An 18,243-nucleotide genomic window follows, 5' to 3' on the forward strand; every position below is an offset into this window, starting at 1 on the left:
CCTGAAACAACAAAACAAACATATTGCATAGTGATGTAAGAGTGAGTGTTTTTTTCTCTTTTGTGCGTTGCAAAACAGTTGAAATGTTGCATGCTTGTGTTAACAACCTGAAGTGCCTGTTGTGGGTTGTCATCCAGAAGCACATAATGTCTTCGCCTCTTCTCCTTCTTGATGGAGTCGAACTGCACCTCCACTGCTGGAAACACAGCTTCCGTCTCCTGAGGCAAAGATGTATTTTCCAATGAATTTATGCATGTTTCTTCACAAAGCTGCTCTGCATTATGGCTGTACAGGCCACAAAAGCCCCCTCACCCCATGGGTCCAAGTTGCTGTTTTGGCTTCAACATGGGTCAGACAGTCCAGTTCCAACCGACATCTCTCCTGGCCGGACTGCACGTCCACTTCCAGCAAATGACCCTGTTTGACACGCAGAAAGACCTCCCTCTTCCTGTCCTCCTGGCTTTCATCTTCCTCTTCATTGGCAGATATGACACCCACAAGAAGTGGCAGACACTGGTCCACTGTGGAACAAAGACAGTGCTAAAACAAATTTCGTGGTTGCTATCATGAGGAATATATTTTTTATAATTACCTCCCAAATCTTCATCTTCTTCCTCCTTGGTATTCTTACTCTCATCTCCCGCTGTGTCCAAACTCGGTCTAGGTGAGCGGACTAAACCTGCCACCTGACTATCTATTTCTGCCTCTTCTAACGTGGACTCAGTGTGGCGAGCGTTCTCACTGGGCCACTGCAGCGTGGAGTCCGTCTCTTGTTCTGTGTCCATCTCAAGCGCTGGCAGACTTGGCTCTGATGAGAGAAGTGGCGGAGGAAGAACATCCAGGTTTGGGTACAGAGGCGTCACAAGGGTGTCAGTGACTGGGGTTTGTAGGCCATGCGCAGCGGTGGCATCGGGCGGTGCCGCGTCTAGGTGGTGCTGGTACTGGAGCCAGTCCTCTCCCAGCTGATCTCTGAAGCTGGACATGCGCTCGATCTCCTCCTGGTGCGGAAGGCCAATGGCTGGAGAAGAAAAATAAATGGGCACTCATTGAAGCGCAGACTTGCACCAAAGATTGAAAAAAAATAGAGTTCTGTAAACATTAGATTTTAGAGCCTTGAGTTTTTCCCGATAGGTAGAAAAGCGCTATGCAAGTATAACCCATTTACCATATTAATATATTTTAATATAAGAAAGTTTGATCACATTACGCCTGTACTGGCTCACCTGCACTGGCTTCCTGTGCACTTAAGATGTGACTTTAAGGTTTTACTACTTACGTATAAAATACTACACGGTCTAGCTCCATCCTATCTTGCCGATTGTATTGCACCATATGTCCCGGCAAGAAATCTGCGTTCAAAGGACTCCGGCTTGTTAGTGATTCCCAAAGCCCAAAAAAAGTCTGCGGGCTATAGAGCGTTTTCCGTTCGGGCTCCAGTACTCTGGAATGCCCTCCCGGTAACAGTTCGAGATGCCACCTCAGTAGAAGCATTTAAGTCTCACCTTAAAACTCATTTGTATACTCTAGCCTTTAAATAGACTCCCTTTTTAGACCAGTTGATCTGCCGTTTCTTTTCTTTTTCTTCTATGTCCCACTCTCCCTTGTGGAGGGGGTCCGGTCCGATCCGGTGGCCATGTACTGCTTGCCTGTGTACCGGCTGGGGACATCTCTGCGATGCTGATCCGCCTCCGCTTGGGATGGTTTCCTGCTGGCTCCGCTGTGAACGGGACTCTCGCTGCTGTGTTGGATCCGCTTTGGACTGGACTCTCGCGACTGTGTTGGATCCATTGTGGATTGAACTTTCACAGTATCATGTTAGACCCGCTCGACATCCATTGCTTTCCTCCTCTCTAAGGTTCTCATAGTCATCATTGTCACCGACGTCCCACTGGGTCATTATTGTCACCGATGTCCCACTGGGTGTGAGTTTTCCTTGCCCTTATGTGGGCCTACCGAGGATGTCGTGGTGGTTTGTGCAGCCCTTTGAGACACTAGTGATTTAGGGCTATATAAGTAAACATTGATTGATTGATTGATATTGAGAATGATATAATTGCAAATGATAGAGGGAAAAAAAGCACAGTTCCCCTTTAATTTATATATTATATTTTTGGGAGAGAGGGAAGTCTGGGCTTCCCTGCTTAGGCTGCTGCCCCCTCGACCAGACCTCGGTTAAGCGGAAGATGATGGATGGATGGATGGATGGATGGCATGTTATGAATCGTAAACCTCTTTGAACAGACACTTAACGACTTATACTTTCCAGCATAGGCATTTAAAAAAATTAACAGTTGTATTTTCAATAGAGGGGGATTGTGAGAGGTGTGTAGATGTTAGGGCTCACATGCGATGTGCTTTTTTAGTATATGTTGTCATTTTCTTTTTGAGTAAATGCAGTTTTATAAGTCATCCTTTTGTTGTTTTTGATGGTTGTGTCATTGGTTTTCTCCCATGTGTATTGTTTGTTAGATGGTGTTCAGTTAAGCACCACATATGGAAATGAGCTTTTAACTACATCTGGTGCACTCATTGATTCCTTTGAATAGTGTGTCATGCACACTGTCCATAAACAAAAAAAAACCCAAACACAATTATGAAATAAAAGACCAACATTGTGTGCTTATTGGAGGATATTTAGCGGTTAACTTGCTGTCAAGCTTTGTAAAAATAATCTAACTGCAGGACTTTTTGTATCAGAGCTACTGTCAGATATTTGAGGTGAAAGCCAATATATTCTGATACTTGTTTTTGCTAATATCGGGCCGATATCCGATCCGATGCATTACAAAAAAATGGATCTACACATATTTATCTGGATCTGCATCGAAATTGCATGTTGAGTTGAGTTTGAGTTTATTTGTAACATGCAAAGCATACAGCATGATACATCGCAATTTCCAGTTTCTCTTTTCAACATGTTCGAAAAGGAGTAGGAAGAAGCAGGGCTTATTTAATCCTACCCCTTTTCTTTTACATAACAGTTGCTAAAACTTTTGTTCACTTCCTGTTCTCAATTTATTTACAATATATTCCATAAGTAATCAGAATAAAAATAAATAATAATTGGTGAAGTAAGTTATAATTCATATGATAAGATATGTAAGATTATTTTGAGAATGAAAGAATGGATGGATGAAATACATTCAGAATGTTTATATCGTGACTGAAGCACCAACTCTTCACAAAGATTTGTGGGAATGGACAACCTTTTAACAAATGTTGATGTAAATATGACCTCTGATGGAGTTAATGAACAACACATTAGTGCTATTGCAAGATTTTAAAACACACAGGCACCAATAATCTACCTCAGTGGTTCTCAAATGGGGCTACGGGTACCCCTGGGGCTACTTGAAGGTATGCCAAGGGGTCTGTGAGATTTAAAAAAAAAAAAAATTCTAAAAATAGCAACAATTCAAAAATCCTTTATAAATATATTTATTGAATAATACTGAACAAAATATGAAAGTAAGTTCATAAACTGTGAATAAAAATATTCAGTGTTGACAACTAGATTTTTTTGTGGACATGTCCCATAAATATTGATGTTAAAGATGTATTTTTGTGTGAAGAAATGTTTACAATTAGGTTCATGAATCCAGATGGGTCTCTATTACAATCCCCAAAGAGGGCACTTTAAGTTGATGATTACTTCTATGTGTAGAAATCTTTATTTATAATTGAATCACCTGTTTATTTTTCAACAAGTCTTTAGTTATTTTTACATATTTTTTTCCAAATAGTTCAAGAAAGACCACTACAAATAAGCAACATTTTGCACTGATATACAATTTAATAAATCAGAAACTGATGACATAGTGCTGTATTTTACTTCTTTACCTCTTTTTTTTTCAAGCAAAAATGCTTTGCTCTGATTAGGAGGTACTTGAATTAGAAATATGTTCACAGGGGGTACATCACTGAAAAAAGGTTGAGAACTACTGATCTACCTTGTGAGGAAGACACTGTCCTGACTTGGTTGTCCGTGTCACTGGGCTCAGAAATACTCGCTCGCCGCACTCTCACCTTGGTCTGCACACAGAATGCTTTCAAGTAAATGTACAACACCAAAGAATCCGACTCCGCCATATCGGATCGACATTGTCCTTCATACCCTGGACTTCTTTTTGCGACTGCGAGACACTCCCGCCTCTCCGACGGATACACTGTCACTAAGCTCCCCAGCTCCACTTGAAACATCTGGGTAACTCCGTTCTGACTGCGACAACGTAAGTGGGGACGACCGCCCCTGGACAACAGGTCCCGCTTTCGGCAGAACCTGAGGAAATAAAGTGGTTTTGTCTCAGCCTTTGCTTCTGTGGATCCTGGTAAACATTTTCTCCAAAGAAAACTTACGGCTAACTCTGAGGAGGAAAGCGGGATGCCATCAAGTTTAAGCTGTTAGAAGCCAAAAAGTATATTTTTCACCAGTTCCTCTCAGTAACAACATAATCATCATTTTTTTGTACCCACTCTGAGACTGACAGCTTTTGGGGAAAGGTGGCGGACAGTACTTTTGCGGTGGGTCTTCTGGAAGTACAGCGGGTTGCCCACCAAGTTCAGCTTTATGAGAGGACATTGGAGAGGTTAAATACTAATCTTAATCTCTTAACAGCATGACTGGTGTGGGTGGATGCATGTGTGTATCCTTACTGTTTTAAGACAGTGAAGCAAGGAGAGCGGAGCCAGCTGTGAATGCTCCAGCAGAAGATTGTAGGCAAGGTCTAAGTGCTGGAGTGATGCCAACTGTTCCACACCTATTGATGGGAGATATCTACAGTTATAGGGCACACACGATCATGTGCCTGAGTAAAATTGTGTCCACTCTATACCATTAATAGTTTCGAGTTCATTGTTCCTGAGGATGAGCGTAATCAGTTTGACTCTGGCACTTAGGCTTAGTGTTGGCGCCCTCTGCAGGCAGTTGTAGCCCAGATTCAAGTGCTCCAGTTCACTTAAGGGCTAAAGTACAGACAGAAAGAGAAGTAAAAAAAGAGGAACAAACAATGCTGTTTGAAAGCAGAAGAAGAAAAGATGCATAACCTTTAGAAATTCAGCGCACTCCTGAATCTTGTTGTGGCTTAAATCCAAACTCTTGAGGACATTTAAGAGACTCTAAGACAAAAAAGTAGCGTGAGCTGTCATGTATCAGTAAAAAAACTAAATAGAATTCGTGTTTTTGTATCTCACTAAAGACTGGTCAAGGCAAATGAGGAAATTGTAGCTGAAGTTTAGGGTGTGCAGTTCCAGCCATGGGAGCGCAGAGCTGAGGTCACCTCCGCACAGGGAAAGCAGCTCCTGCAGGGATAGGACCTGTCATTGTCACTGGGTCTCTTACGGTCCGACACAGTAGCAAACACACTGGTTGTACCTCTAGGGAGCTCAGGCTCTTTGAGCAGATGAAGACCTCCAATTGGGAGTAAACTCCTCTAAGCCCCTCAACACAGTGCGGGGGAATGTGCTTCAGCTGCAGAGAAACAGGAAACAAGGGCAGACTTCTTGTACTGAATTGTTTTTTTAAAAAGACGTCAAAAGGAATTAAAAAGGCACAAAGTGCAGCTATACAGAGTAACACACAAAAACAGCAAGAGTGGTAAATGAAGAATTAAAATAAAAATAAGAGTACAACCGTTCTTATTACTGATACTTGTCGAACGTTCAAATTGGCTTGAGGCACATGTGCACAGGATGTAAAATACATGCAATCCACTTGTCTCTCAGGGAAGAAAATGAATAGCAAATGAAAGAAAATACCATCAAAGATATAAAAAGGTTATTAAATAGTAAATATTACCTCCAAACACTTTAAAGACTTGAAAGGGGAAAGTTTCACCGAAGACTCTAGTCTCGTGCTGGGTGAGTTGACAAGCTGCAAAAAAATTACAAATTTTAACAAATAAATATGAAAAAAAAAAACATTGATCAGTGTTCTACCACAGGACTGCGATCTATTATGGTGGTAGGTAGCGAGAGCAAGGGGCGGGATTTGTGTGCTATCATCTAACTAAGTATGTGCAAGCAATTTAGTGAGCAGAAACTTTTTTTGTCGCTACTTTTGTTTTTTTGTTTTTTTTAAAGTCGCTCTCAATAAGGAGCCTTTTAGATGGCACGATCCACAGAAGCTCTGGCTGCTCTTTAAAAAAGCGCGATACATGCCTTCACAAATGAGGGCCCAGGTGTGTATGAGGTGTGTTAGGAAGCAGCGTTACAATGCCATACATTTTACAGAGTTGGAAGGAGAACCTACATTCCAAGACATCCATCCATCCATCCATTCTCTACCGCTTATTCCCTTTCGGGGTGGCGGGGGGCGGTGGCGCCTATCTCAGCTACAATTGGGCGGAAGGCAGTGTACACCCTGGACAAGTCGCCACCTCATCGCAGGGCCAACACAGATAGACAGACAACATTCCCACTCACATTCACACACTAGGGCCAATTTAGTGTTGCCAATCAACCTATCCCCAGGTGCATGTCTTTGGAAGTGGGAAGAAGCCGGAGTACCCGGAGGGAACCCACGCATTCACTGGGAGAACATGCAAACTCCACACAGAAAGCTCCCGAGCCTGGGATTGAACCCGAGACTGCAGGACCTTCGTATTGTGAGGCAGACGCACTAACGCCTCTTCCACTGTGAAGCCCCATTCCAAGACAGTCCTATTATACAAAAACACATTATAATGGGGCATTCCAAGACATCCATCCATCCATTTTCTACCGCTTATTCCCTTTCGGGGTCGCGGGGGGCGCTGGCGCCTATCTCAGCTACAATCGGGTGGAAGGCAGGGTACATCCTGGACAAGTCGCCACCTCATCGCAGGGCCAACACAGATAGACAGACAACATTCCCACTCACATTCACACACTAGGGCCAATTTAGTGTTGCCAATCAACCTATCCCCAGGTGCATGTCTTTGGAAGTGGGAGGGGCCTATCCCCAGGTGCATGTCTTTGGAAGTGGGAGGAAGGCGGAGTACCCGGAGGGAACCCACGCATTCACGGGGAGAACATGCAAACTCCACAGAGAAAGATCCCGAGCCTGGGATTGAACCCAAGACTGCAGGACCTTCGTGTTGTGAGGCAGACGCACTAACCCAGGGGTCGGGAACCTTTTTGGCTGAGAGAGCCAAAAAGCCAAATATTTTAAAATATATTTCCGTAAGAGCCATATAATATTTTTTTTAACACTGAACACAACTAAACACGTGCATTTTTAAGTAAGACCAACATTTCTAGAGTATAATAGGTCTCTTATTCTTTGTAATAACATTGTTATTCTCAAGCTAACTGTTATTTGTTATTTAATCACTTGTCGCTCTGTTATAAGCAGCAGCCAGGAGGAGAGACTGGGTTGGGGCTGGAAATACTATTTCTGGAAACGTATTGAAAAATAAAACAATTTTGTAACCCTGAAACAGGCTCTCATGTCGGTGCTTGGGGGTCTGAAGAACACCCAGGAGGGCAAGCCCCACACTAACCAATAATAAATAAATAACTTCTTACCATTAACGCAACTTCTTGAACAGGTGCGGTAGAAAACGGATGGATGGATTAAAAATGCATGAGAACGTTTTATATTTTGAACATTATTTTTAACACTGTGATTACAAGTGGAATTATTCATTACTTATCGTGTTAAGCAACGTCAGCTCAGATTTATCAGAGAACCAGATGCAGTCATCAAAAGAGCCACATCTGTCTCTAGAGCCATAGGTTCCCTACCCCTGCACTAACCCCTCTTCCACTGTGAAGCCCCATTCCAAGACAGTCCCATTATAATGTGTTTATGAGCGATGGCCGACAGAGCTATTTGAGAGTCGTTGACCGCCCAGATTTCTTCGTGGCAGGCCGGCACAAGTAAATGTATGCATGGGAAACACTGACTATGTTTACTTTGCAGTTTGAAATCACCTTAAATGAGACTGTCTTCTGCAGGATGTCAAAGAGGAACTGTAGCTGCAGCAGCGATGCAGTGTCCGCTGGGTGGGATGGCAGCGCCATGAAGCTATGCTGCTGATTCCTGGACAGCAAATGTTGCTCAAACAGCTGGTTCAGCTGCTGCAAGCATGTCACCGGTAGAGTCAGTGTGCTGCTGCCATCAAGCACTAAGTCACCTAGGGATGGATAACAGTACTAATCTCAGCGTTGATGATGTAAACAAAGTGAGTAAAATACATTACACATGGAGAAGATAGAATGGTGTAGAATTAAACACGTCACTGGCTGCCAAAGACATGCCAGTCTCCACTTTAGTGCATTTGAGCAAGACACATAAACTCAAAACTGCTGGCCGGGCGCAGTCTGTACAAGAACTATAGACACCTTGTAATAAATTCCAACAGTATTGGAATTTCCCCTCGGGGATAAATCAGGAACACCCTACAATTATTTTAATACAACACATTAGGCAATAAAACGATATCAATATTGATCGCGGTAGACAAGTTATCCATATCAATAAAGAATGTGTTCGATAAAACGTTTGATCTTTTTTTTTCTATGTAGGAAGAAAGCAAAAGTTGCGAAACGAGATTGATTGCATGAACAAAGGCCCTCACTACTTGGTCACCGAGCAACACAAGAAGTGATCACTGATCAGTGGGGGGGAAACTTTAACAATCAATTAGGTAACAGTATCAACATTTAAGTTTAGTTGCGCCATCTTGTTGCCTCACGATTGATTTTTTGCAAGGAGTGAGAAGAGAAACTAAAAACGAGTGCATAGAAATTGTGGATAAAACAGGAAAAGTCACCTTTTTTTTTTTTTTTGCCGCAGTCAGACAACTGTAACTGACGCAAGGCACTCGTCTCCACCAATACGAACAATACCAATCTCAGCCGTGCTCAACCTTTAGAGCACAGCTGTAACTTCCTGGCACTAAACCTGAAGGTGTCAAGCGAACAGGTTTTATCCGGTGCGCGGGATGAGTTTGCTAAGTATAAAAATGTACTTGACATTTTTTAATGAAAGAAACAGCTGTTCTAAATGTGTCCACTGGATGTTGCAGTAGCAATTCTTTGTATTCTTGTAGATGATGCTACATATGTACAAAAGAAACCACATGTAAGTACATCATTTGAGGAAAATTATCAAACTACATAAATAACATCCTGTAATTTGATTTTGATATATATTTTTTTTCTTGATAGATTGAAAATTAACACCAATGAGTTGACTGATGAACATTACCACGATTTATTCAGATAATATAAATAAGTGAAGTGAAGTGAATTATATTTATATAGCACTTTTCTCTAGTGACTCAAAGCGCTTTACATAGTGAAACCCAATATCTAAGTTACATTTAAACCAGTGTGAGTGGCACTGGGAGCAGGTGGGTAAAGTGTCTTGCCCAAGGACACAACGGCAGTGACTAGGATGGCGGAAGTGGGAATCGAACCTGCAACCCTCAAGTTGCTGGCACGGCTACTCTACCAACCGAGCTATACCGCCCCAAATAACGACAAATAAAGTATAAATATTATTAACCACAACAAGTAATTGTAAAAAAAACAACAACACTATGATTTGTACAATTTCAGATTGTGCTAGTTTTATTTTTAAACAAAGAAAAAAATCTGAAGTTGTATTTTTTTTAAGTTATCGTGCCAGGATTTTAGCTGTCCGGCCTACTTGGGAATAGATTTTTCTCCATGTGACCCCCGATCTAAAATTAGTTTGACACCCCTGCTGTAGATGTTAATTCTTCACTGATAGTTCTCTATGTTTACATTTTGTACACTTTGCATTACTTTGTTCCACTTTATTAATTACATATTCCTTCTGCGACTTGTCCAGGGTTTATCCCGCCTTCCGCCAGATAATAGCTGAGATAGGCACCAGCGCCCCCCACAACCACAAAAGGGAATAAGCGGTAGAAAAATGGATGGATGGATGGATATTCCTTATGCTTGCACCTTCATTTGTAGTTCTATGTACTTTTAGAATTGTTTTTACATTGATTGTTTGAGTGTTTTTCATGGTTGTGGTGACATTTCCTTTCCTTTCTGCCCTAAAAGCTGAGGGGATTACAATCACAGGAAGGCTACATTTTAAATACAAATGTCCATCCATCCATTTTCTTCCGCATTGCCCTTTTGGGGTAGCTGGATCCTATCTCTGCTGCATTCGGGCGGTAGGCGGGGTACACCCTGGACAAGTCGCCACCTTATCGCAGATTTGAAATCCAAATATTTACATTTAATATACAGTCGGGATCAAAAGTTTACATACACTTGTAAAGAACATAATGTCATGGCTGTCTTGAGTTTCCAATAATTTATATAACTCTTATTTTTGTGTGATAGAGTGATTGGAGCACAAACTTGTTTGTCACAAAAAACATTCATGAAGTTTGGTTCTTTTATGGATTTATCATGGGTCTACTGGAAATGTGACCAAATCTGCTGGGTCAAAAGTATACATACAGCAATGTTAATATTTGGTTACATGTCCCTTGGCAAGTTTCACTGCAATAAGGCGCTTTTGGTAGCCATCCACAAGCTTCTGGCAAGCTTCTGGTTGAGTTTTTGACCACTCCTCCTGACAAAATTGGTGCAGTTCAGCTAAATGTGTTGGTTTTCTGACATGAACGTGTTTCTTCGAATGGACAATAATATGGAAATATCAATGGACTTGTACCAGCTCACCCAAGTGGAGGGAGTTTGGCTGGAAAAGTTTGATCAGATTTTTCATTACACCTTCTCAGAAGTCTCACTATGATAACTCCCCTGCCTGCTGGAGAAATTGTGGGAATTCAAACGCAAACCACTACCATGTTTTCTGGGACTGCTCCACCATAAAGGACTATTGGAAAGAGATACACCAAGCTTTACAGGATATTTTTAAACGAGAAATACCCCTTGAAAGTAAAACTTAGTTTTTTGGACTTGCACCTCAAGATTGGCTGAAGAAAGATGAATACTTAATGAATATCCTACTGGTGGCTTGTAAATAGACCATCACTAGGAAATGGAAATCCCAGGAGCGCCCAACTTTGAAGCAATGGATGGAAACCACAATGGACATATATAAAATGGAGTAGATAACTGCCTTTATTAATTATAAATTGGAGAAATTTACTTCATACTGGGAAAACTGGGTCAATTATGACACGCCCCATAAGCCTGACTTAAATCTCTGGAATTAGTGTACTGTTTAAAAAAAAATAAATAAATAAATAAAAAGATTCCTCCCTATATGTGTATATATACAAATAAGTATTTGTATGTATATATTTATTTTCTTTTATTTCTGTTTATTATTATTATCAATATATTACCAATTTTTTGCTTATTTAATTGATGTATGTGTAGATACTACCTTGTTTTTGTTATCTCTGTTTCTTTTTCTTTTTTGGGGGGTGGGTGGTATTATGGGTATATAAACAAAAATACTTTTGACATTTAAGGCAGACAACGGCTATGTGATGTATGTGAATATGATTCAGTGGATGGAAATGTCTGATGCTGGATGTTAATAAAAATAAAATGAAAAAAAAGAACTTGCTTCTTTAGCATTGTCCACACGTTTAAATCAGGACTTTGGGAAGGCCATTCTAAAACCTTAATTCTAGCCTGATTTAGCCATTCCTTTACCACTTTTGATGTGTGTTTGGGGTCATTGCCCTACTGGAACACCGAACTGCGCCCAAGACCCAACCTATAATTAAATTGACTAAATCATGAGTGTCAATTAACTCTCCTAAAATAACAGAAACCACATCAAGTTTCATAAACAAACCAATCATTAAACACATACATACATACTGGTTACCTTCTGCTAGGGCTGGGCGATAAATCGATATATATTATATATCGCGGGTTTGTCTCTGTGCGATATAGAAAATGACTATATTGTAATATTCGAGTATACGTTCTCACGCAGTTGCTTTTAGCTGCGGGCATTACACTTCAGGCTCTTCCCTTTCTTGTCTCTCCTTCTCACAGACAAACAGGCGCACACACTTACACACGTCACATACTGTCACTTCATACGTCACATACGTATACGCCCTCGCCCAGCAGAGAGGTAGCAGACTGGGCTACGTTAGCTACTAATGTAGCCGTAGGAGTGGTAATAGAAGAGAAAGAAGGTGCGGATCTGGTAACAAATGAAGGAAGACTTAATTCCCAATAAAAACAGCAGGGGGTCCATCGTCTGGCGATGGTTCGGCTTCAAGTGGGAATATGTCGAACAGACAACCGTAATTTGTCAAGTGTGGGGCAAAAGCGTTGCTATGAAAAGTAACATTACTGCTAATATGTCGCATCATTTGAAAAGTCACTCGTAGTAACCTATCACATAGTGAAAGACGAAAACTATTTAATTTCCTATTATGTAGCTCTTTTTTTTTTTTTTGACACTTAAAATGTCTTTGACAATCTTGCCCTTTATGTTTTGGAAATGACATGAATGCTTGTGCCATTTCTGAATAACTTTAATAAATATACTTATGGTCAATTGACTTAGTTGTGATTTCCCTCTCTGCATGAAAGTTTAAAAGTAGCATATATTAATGCAGTATGAAGAAGAATGTTTTAATGTAGACACACATAATCATCATACTGCTGTGATTATATGCATCAAGTGTTCACTCAACGCTAAGGCAAAATATCGTCATATACTGTATATTGTATATCGCGATATGGCCTAAAAATACTATCCATCCATCCATCCATTTCCTACCGGTGCTGGAGCCTATCTCAGCTGCATTCGGGCGGAAGGCGCGGTACACCCTGGACAAGTCGCTACTTCATCGCAGGGCCAACACAGAGACAGACAACATTCACACACTAGGGTCATCCATCCATCCTTTTTTTACCGCTTTTTGGGGTTGCGGGGGCTGCTGGAGCCTATCTCAACTGCCTTCGGGCGGAAGGCGCGGTACACCCTGGACAAGTCGCCACCTCATGGCAGGGCCAACACAGATAGAAGGACAACATTCACTCACATTCACACACTAGAGCAGGGGTCACCACCTTTTTGAAACCAAGAGATTCTTCTTGGGTACTGATTAATGCGAAGGGGTACCAGTTTGATACACACTTAAAAAAATTGCCAGAAATAGCCAATTTGCTCAACTTACCTTTAATAAATAAATCTATATAAATCTATAAATATATATATATATATGTATATATATATATATATATATATAAATGGGTATTTCTGTCTGTCATTGTGTTGTACATTTTTTTTCGTTTTACGGAAGATTTTTTTGTAGAGAATAAATGATGAAAAAAACACTTAATTGAATGGTTTAAGAGAGGAGAAAACAGGAAAAAAATGAAAATAAAATTTTGAAACATAGTTTATCTTCACTTTCGACTCTTTAAAATTCGAAATCCAACCGAAAAAAAATAGAGAAAAACTAGCTATTTTTTGAAAAAATTCAAAAAATCATTTATGGAACATCATTAGTAATTTTTCCTGATTAAGATTAATTTTTAAATTCTGATGACATGTTTTAAATAGGTTAAAATCAAATCTGCATTTTGTTAGAATATATAACAAATTGGACCAAGCTATATTTCTAACAAAGACAAATAATTTTTTCTTCTAGATTTTCCAGAACAAAAATTTCAAAGAAATGGAAAATACTTTGAAATAAGATTTAAATTTGATTTTAACGATTTTCTAGATTTTCCAGAATAACTTTATAGAAATTTAATCATAATAACTTTGAAGAAATATTTCACAAATATTCTTCGTTGAAAAATCAGAAGCTAAAATGAAGAATAAATTAAAATGTATTTATTATTCTTTACAATAAAAAAAAAAAAAAATGTACTTGAATATGGATTTAAATTGTCAGGAAAGAAGAGGAAGGAATTTAAAAGGTAAAAAGGTATATCCACCCATCCATCTTCTCCCGCTTATCCGAGGTCGGGTCGCGGGGGCAGCAGCCTAAGCAGGAAAACCCGGACTTCCCTCTCCCCAGCCACTTCGTCTAGCTCTTTCCGGGGGATCCCGAGGCGTTCCCAGGCCAGCCGGGAGACATAGTCTTCCCAACGTGTCCTGGGTCTTCCCCGTGGCCTCCTACCGGTTGGACGTGCCCTAAACACCTCCCTAGGGAGGCGTTCGGGTGGCATCCTGACCAGATGCCCGAACCACCTCATCTGGCTCCTCTCGATGTGGAGGAGCAGCGGCTTTACTTTGAGTTCCTCCCGGATGGCAGAGCTTCTCACCCTATCTCTAAGGGAGAGCCCCGACACACGGCGGAGGAAACTCATTTCGGCCGCTTGTACCCGTGATCTTATCCTTTCGGTCATGACCCAAAGCTCATGACCATAGGTGAGGATGGGAACGTAGATCGACCGGTAAATTGAGAGCTTTGCCTTCCGGCTCAGCTCCTTCTTCACCACAACAGATCGGTACAACGTCCGCATTACTGAAGACGCCGCACCGATCCGCCTGTCGATTTCACGATCCACTCTTCCCCCACTCGTGAACAAGACTCCTAGGTACTTGAACTCCTCCACTTGGGGCAGGGTCTCTTCCCCAACCCGGAGATGGCACTCCACCCTTTTCCGGGCGAGAACCATGGACTCGGATTTGGAGGTGCTGATTCTCATTCCGGCCGCTTCACACTCGGCTGCGAACCGATCCAGTGAGAGCTGAAGATCCCGGTCAGATGAAGCCAACAGGACCACATCGTCTGCAAAAAGCAGAGACCTAATCCCGCGGCCACCAAACCGGAACCCCTCAATGCCTTGACTGCGCCTAGAAATTCTGTACATAAAAGTTATGAACAGAATCGGTGACAAAGGGCAACCTTGGCGGAGTCCAACCCTCACTGGAAACGTGTCCGTCTTACGGCCAGCAATGCGGACCAAGCTCTGACACTGATCGTACAGCGAGCGGACAGCCATAATAAGACAGTCCGATACCTCATACTCTCTGAGCACTCCCCACAGGACTTCCCGAGGGACACGGTCGAATGCCTTCTCCAAGTCCACAAAGCACACGTAGACTGGTTGGGCAAACTCCCATGCACCCTCAAGAACCCTGCCGAGAGTATAGAGCTGGTCCACAGTTCCACGACCAGGACGAAAACCACCAAAAGGTATATGTGTCTAAAAATCCTAAAATAATTTTTAAGGTTGTATTTTTTCTCTAAAATTGTCTTTCTGAAAGTTATAAATAGCAAAGTAAAAAAAACAATTGAATTTACTTAAACAAGGGAAGACCATCCATTTTCTACCGCTTATTCCCTTTTGGGGTCGCGGGGGGCGCTGGCGCCTATCTCAGCTACAATCGGGCGGAAGGCGGGGTACACCCTGGACAAGTCGCCACCTCATCGCAGGGCCAACACAGATAGACAGACAACATTCACACTCACTTTCACACACTAGGGCCAATTTAGTGTTGCCAATCAACTTTTGGGGGATTTTCAAATTCTATTTGAGTTTTGTCTCTCTTAGAATTAAAAATGTCGAACAAAGCAAGACCAGATTGCTAGTTAATAATTAAAATGTAAAAAATAGAGGCAGCTCACTGGTAAGTGCTGCTATTTGAGCTATTTTTAGAACAGGCAACAGGCATCTGGTCCTTACGGGCTACCTGGTGCCCGCGGGCACCGCGTTGGTGACCCCTGCTCTAGAGCCATATTAAGATTTATTTAATTTGGAAGAAGAAAACAACAACTCACCATCATTTCGTAGAAGTGTTGCCAGGCTGTTGACAAGCGATGACAGACCACTGCAAACATGAGCCATTCTTGGCAAGAATTAGCAACGAGCAGCAGAGAATCCTCCTGTGGGACAATATATTGATTTTAAATATCACGGGCCGGACATTTTTAACAACATTTTTACAGAACTAAACAATATACGCAACTTAGCTTCAGCTCGTTAGCTTGCTGTAAAGTTAGCTATAACAATTCCCGCCGCCGGTCATAAGGCAAAACGAGACTTTACATACCCGGGCTACGACATTCAGACCAGACGACTGCCATGTGGTCTAAAACGTCATTTTATAGCTACCTTCTCATTAAAAAAAACAGAATAATATGCTATGTTGATGATGTAAAGTGGGTGTATCAATATTTGTGTCAACATTCGTGTCACGTGACAAGGAAGCGTCTACGGTGGCCGTGACGTATCATGGATAGTGAAATATAAGGCACAATTTCAAAAGTGTACTAAATATAAGTCTACAGTTACCGTTCCACACGATAACGTTTTTGTTTTACAAGATGTACACCATTTTTTAAAAAAGGTACATGTTTACTTCAAACCGAAACATTTCTGTTAATCTGTAATACAGTCTTCGACCGCTGAGTGGCGCACTTGAACAGGTAAAAAAAAAAATGTGATTCCACTTGAAGTCGATACATTTTACTCGATTTCCTTCACGATCAATGCATTACTTACTAGTTTGACTAACATTTGTGATAATTACAACCAGAATACAACACAGGAGAAACAAACAAAAAAAGATTAACAAACTTTCTCGTGAATAATTTAATACATCAATCCATTTATTTCATACCGCTTTCCCTTTAGGGGTCACAGCATTTGGGCGGAAGGCAACGTACACCCTGGACAAGCCTCCCTCTCATTGCAGGGCAGATAATTTATCAACATCAACAAATTCATAAAAACATTGTTTTGATTGATTGATTGATTGATTGATTGAAACTTGTATTAGTAGATTGCACAGTACAGTACATATTCCATACAATTGACCACTAAATGGTAACACCAGAATGAGTTTTTTAACTTGTTTGAGTCAGGGTCCACGTAAATCAATTCATGGTAAATTTATTGTCTCATTTCCTATTATTACAAACATCTGTTCATGCAAAATAACAAAAACAAAAGCAAAAACCGCGATTGGCTCCTGCACCCAAAATCTTCCTGTGTGCAAGTACATATTCCCCGATTTCGGAAACAATATATGAATTCAACAATGTACAAAACCCCAAACCAGTGAAGTTGGCACGCTGTGTAAATCGTAAATAAAAACAGAATATATATATATATATATATATATATATATATATATATATATATATATATATATATATATATATATATATATATATATATATATCCTTTTCAACTTATATTCAATTGAATAGACTACAAAGACAAGATATTCAATGTTGGAACTAAGAAACTTCATCTATTTCTGCAAATATTAGCGCATTTGGAATTTGCTGCCTGCAACATGTTTAAAAAAAAGCTGGCACAAGTGGCAAAAAAGACTGAGACAATTGAGTAATGCTCATCAAACGCTTATTTGGAACATCTCACAGGTGGGCAGGCTAATTGGGAACAGGTGGGTGCCATGATTGGGTATAACAGCAGCTTCCATTAAATGCTTTGTCATTCACAAACAAGGATGTGGTCAAAGTCAGCACTTTGTGAAAAAATGCGTGAGCCAATTGTTTAAAAAAAACATTTCTCAATGAGCTATTGCAAGGACTTAAGGGCTATCACCATCTACCGTCCGTAATATCATCGAAAAGGTTCAGGGAATTTGGCAAAATTACTTTAAGTAAGCGATGATATTACCTACCTTCGATCCCTCAGGCGGTAGTGCATCAAAACCCGACACCAGTGTGTAAAGGATATCACCACATGGGCTCAGGAACACCCAGGAAACCACCATCAGTAACTACAGTCGGCCGCTACATCTGAAAATGCAAGTTAAAACTCTACTCGAAAGCGAAAGCCATTCATCAACAACACCCAGATACGCTGCCAGCTTCACTGGACCAAAATAATATAAATATATTTCTGTATTTAAAACAAATGTAAAAAAAAAATAATAATGATGATGAAGATTAAAATATATGACTTTGAGTAAGTTGACTTTTTTATTATTATTTGTCTTGTTTTTGTTGTTGTTTTTTTGGTCTAATGTTGTATTCATGTGAATGGGGCAGATACTATTTATTTATGGTTTATTTTAATGTTTTGTCAGTTATTTAAATTTACTATTGAGTAATTTAACTGAAAATCACAATTTAATTGGAAATCTTTAGATACACCATTGGTATCAATACTGTCGATACTTGGATGCCCACCCCTACCATGAATCAAACGTCTACCCTTATTTTCCAAACCTAACAACATTCTGGAAATTGAATCAATGAGGTCATCTTGTGCTCGGGTGTCCAAGGTTTGATTTGTAATGGCAATATTGGGCCTGCAGCTATTTTATTTATTTTTAAATCATACAGCGACAAGTAAATGCATGCAATTTTATTTCCAACACTCAAACTCATGGCC

General features: G+C 40.6%; 1 protein-coding gene across 2 annotated transcripts in view; it reads right to left on the minus strand.

The window, feature by feature from the left end:
• The window catches only part of stk11ip (serine/threonine kinase 11 interacting protein), a 40,274-nt gene extending 24,196 nt beyond the window's left edge, over positions 1-16,078 (minus strand). Inside the window, exons 1-16 of one of the 2 annotated variants that reach the window (XM_061888963.1) lie at positions 15,926-16,078; positions 15,654-15,758; positions 7,912-8,114; positions 5,795-5,869; positions 5,372-5,467; positions 5,191-5,298; positions 5,044-5,115; positions 4,833-4,962; positions 4,654-4,757; positions 4,474-4,563; positions 4,357-4,398; positions 4,115-4,279; positions 3,951-4,032; positions 593-1,018; positions 313-521; positions 108-218 (exon numbers count right to left, since the gene is read on the minus strand). In XM_061888963.1, the coding sequence (XP_061744947.1) occupies positions 108-218; positions 313-521; positions 593-1,018; positions 3,951-4,032; positions 4,115-4,279; positions 4,357-4,398; positions 4,474-4,563; positions 4,654-4,757; positions 4,833-4,962; positions 5,044-5,115; positions 5,191-5,298; positions 5,372-5,467; positions 5,795-5,869; positions 7,912-8,114; positions 15,654-15,720 (1,980 nt within the window). In that variant the 5' untranslated portion in view covers positions 15,721-15,758; positions 15,926-16,078. Of the gene's footprint in view, positions 1-107; positions 219-312; positions 522-592; positions 1,019-3,950; positions 4,033-4,114; positions 4,280-4,356; positions 4,399-4,473; positions 4,564-4,653; positions 4,758-4,832; positions 4,963-5,043; positions 5,116-5,190; positions 5,299-5,371; positions 5,468-5,794; positions 5,870-7,911; positions 8,115-15,653; positions 15,759-15,841 lie in introns of both variants that reach the window. The other variant, XM_061888964.1, reaches the window with a different exon arrangement.
• Between the last annotated feature and the right edge of the window lie 2,165 nt (positions 16,079-18,243).

This window comes from Nerophis ophidion, linkage group LG27 (genome assembly GCF_033978795.1).
Source record: "Nerophis ophidion isolate RoL-2023_Sa linkage group LG27, RoL_Noph_v1.0, whole genome shotgun sequence".
NCBI lineage: Eukaryota > Metazoa > Chordata > Actinopteri > Syngnathiformes > Syngnathidae > Nerophis > Nerophis ophidion.